At 47.2% G+C, this 3,319-nt stretch overlaps 1 protein-coding gene across 1 annotated transcript; it reads left to right on the top strand.

The window, feature by feature from the left end:
- Nucleotides 1-271: 271 nt before the first annotated feature.
- Nucleotides 272-2,914, top strand: LOC310953429 (arylsulfatase I; the record flags this gene model as incomplete). The annotated part of the gene is made up of 3 exons (XM_083922467.1): nucleotides 272-582; nucleotides 1,405-1,737; nucleotides 1,828-2,914. 3 exons carry the CDS (start codon nucleotides 272-274, stop codon nucleotides 2,912-2,914), a joined length of 1,731 nt encoding a protein of 576 aa, XP_083778593.1.
- Between the last annotated feature and the right edge of the window lie 405 nt (nucleotides 2,915-3,319).

Raw genomic sequence — 3,319 nt, 5'->3', positions numbered from 1 at the left:
CACTTCTACCAACTTCTTGCCCATCTTTGAGACAGTCGTTTTTCTCCACCCACCACAGCAGCTGGCACCAGCTCAACCCCATTTCACAAAACCAAGAATAAACCCTAGAAAAAAACACAACTCAAATACTTTAGGGGCCGATAAGACTTTTTCGACAAGCTCCTCGGACACAGATCTGCCATTTCTCTGCAGAAGCGAGCCGGCTGAAGATTTATTGAATGCAGACTAAGCAGAACAGAAAATACAGACAAAATCTGACTTTAGTGGATAAATGGAGATGAAGGGAGGAATGTGCTCCGTGTTTTTCCTGGTGATTGGGGTGACCTTGCTCAGGGAGCTTGACTGCTTGGGTGATCACACGTCTATGGATGGAAGTGTGAACGGAGAGATGGTGAGAAGGCCCAGGCCCCCACACCTTATTTTTATCATGGTGGATGACCAGGGTTATGGAGACATTGGTTACCATGGCTCAGACATCCACACTCCTGTGTTGGACCAGCTGGCAGCAGAGGGGGTCAAGCTTGAAAACTATTACGTCCAGCCTATCTGCTCACCCTCTCGCAGTCAACTCATGACAGGGCGGTGAGTAATTTCCTTATCGTTACAGCATTATTACGATGGGGAAATGATTCAGTTACTGCATCTGTTCTAATAAAATTATGCGGAGGCTTTGTAGAATCTTTGGCTTTTGCTATTGTCTCCAATGATGAATTCAGTGATGAGGCAGCTTATAGTACAAAAGAGTCCATAAAATAAAAAAGTACCACTAGCGCCAAAATCAAGTAGGCTACTAAATTATTTATCTTGTAATCACTAGAACACAATATACAAATCTGATTTACGGATAGCTATAGAAGAAGCAAAGAGATGAGTCCTATTTTACATCATAGCCATATCAAAACGAGCTACAATCATTGTCATCCATACAATCTTTAAAAGACACTATAAAAAACATAGGTATTGGCAAAGCACCTTATATATCTAAGTCTGTCACAGTTTCGGGCAGGTGAAGGACCCAAACAGCCAAACGGATAAGAAGGCACCTAGAATAATTCAGTGATTTATTGAAAAAAAAACTTGCAGGTCTTGCATACAAGAAAACAGCAGAGCACGTCACAGGCAAACTGGTAACTCAAGTCCAAACACAACTGAAGACAAACAGACAAAGAACAACAAACAATTTGCAGGTATAAATAGTGAGTGACTGATTTGGGAAGTGAAAAGAGGTGAACAGGAGGTCAGGTGATCGCAGAGCTAATTACGGACAGGTTGAAAGTTGTTACAACAAAAAAGCAAGTTGCCCGCTCCTCATCACAAAATAGTTCTATAAAATCACTGAATACTGTATCTTGGCTTCATGATGTGAAACAATGTATCCATCTTATCAAAACATTATCTTGCCAGCTACCAAATTCACACTGGACTCCAGCATTCGATCATCCGATCACGTCAACCTCTCTGCCTGCCTCCGGACATCCCTACCCTACCAGAGCGTCTGGTTGAAGCTGGTTATGCCACACACATGGTTGGGAAATGGCACCTGGGATTCTGCCGGCCGAGCTGCCTACCCACAGGACGTGGCTTTCAGAGCTTCCTGGGCACACTGACTGGCGGTGGAGACCACTTCTCCTATCGGAGCTGTGACGGGGCTGAAGCTTGTGGATTTGACCTGCATGATGGAGACAGGCCTGCCTGGGAGATGACCGGCAACTACTCCACTCTGCTCTACATCGAGAGGTGAGCATCCAAGCATACATTAAATGTAACTGTTTCATACATGGCCTAAGAACTTTTATAAACCCTCCAATATTCCCTTTGTCCAACCAGAGTGAAGCAGATCCTGAGGAGCCACGACCCCCATAAACCACTCTTCCTCTATCTGTCCCTTCAGGCTGCCCATACACCTTTGCAGGTACCGGACCATTTTCTGCACCGCTATGATTCTCAGGGCAATCGTCTCAGGCGCCACTACTCAGCGATGCTTAGCTGCCTTGACGACGGGGTTGGACAAGTGGTTAAGGAACTGAAGACGACTGGGTTCTACAAAAACTCAGTACTGATCTACTCATCTGATAACGGTGGGCAGCCACTCTCTGGTGGGAGCAACTGGCCACTGAGAGGTGGCAAAGGGACCTACTGGGAAGGGGGCGTCCGGGCTGTGGGTTTTGTCCATAGCCCCCTCCTGAAGAAGAAGGGAGTAGTCAGCAGAGCACTGATTCATGTGTCTGACTGGTATCCCACTTTACTGGGGCTGGCCGGAGCCCTCCAGTCCCACAGTGGTTTAGATGGTCACAATGTGTGGAGGACCATCAGCAAGGGCCTACCCTGTCCTCGCACTGAAATCCTTTTCAACATTGACCCAGTCTCCAGGAAGCCTGGGGAGCCATATGACAAAGCGTTGGTACTCAATGGATTTGGGATCTGGGACACAGCCGTAAGGGCAGCGATTAGGGCTGGGGACTGGAAGCTACTGACAGGAAATGTGGGTGACGGGGACTGGATACCACCACAGGCTCTTCCCTGTGGTAGAGAACGGTTGCAGAAACTGGAGAAGCGCCGCAATGTGCTGGGGAAGTCAGTTTGGCTGTTTAATGTCACCTCTGACCCCTATGAGAGGTCAGATTTGGCGGAAGCGCGTCCAGAGGTAGTGAAACATCTGCTGACCAGGCTGGCAGAGTACAATCAGACAGCTGTGATGCACAGGAATCCACCAGATGATCCTATGGCTGACCCTGAGCTCCACGGAGGGGTGTGGAGCCCCTGGCTGGGCCTTGAGGGACAGGAGGGGGATAATGGAGAGGGGGGTGGCAGGAAAGAAATGATGATGAAGATTAAGCACTGCAAAGTATGCAAATTAAAAGCCCTCTTCAGGAAGGTTGGGTCACGCCTGCAGAGGAACAACATTTTCTTCTAAATGTCTCATCAAGCAGCATTAATTAGACCAAGGGTGTCAAACTGATCCAGTAAAGGGCCGTGTGGCTGCAGGTTTTCATTCCAACCAATCAAAAACACACCTGGTCCAACAAATCAACTGTGTGAAGACAGTTCAGGTGATTGAGTAAGTCGAGTCAGGTGTGTTCTTGCTTGGTTGGAATGGAAACCTGCAGCCACACGGCCCTTTACTGGATCAGTTTGACACCCCTGAATTAGACTAAAGGGTCAGTATGCTTTAATGAACGAGGCTGTACGAAGTGTTGTCTTAGGTCAGATGCAGTGAATCTTAAATAGAGACAACGACACACAGTCAGGTAATAGTTTATCATCAAAGGTATTTGTAGATGTGCACGCAAAAAGTAACAGAAGTAGTTATGAGCATAAT

This window comes from Echiichthys vipera (assembly GCF_963691815.1).
Source record: "Echiichthys vipera genome assembly, chromosome: 11".
NCBI classification, from domain to species: Eukaryota; Metazoa; Chordata; class Actinopteri; order Perciformes; family Trachinidae; genus Echiichthys; species Echiichthys vipera.
The sequence above is the reverse complement of the archived record's forward strand: the minus strand, read 5'-3'. Positions and strand labels throughout refer to the sequence as shown.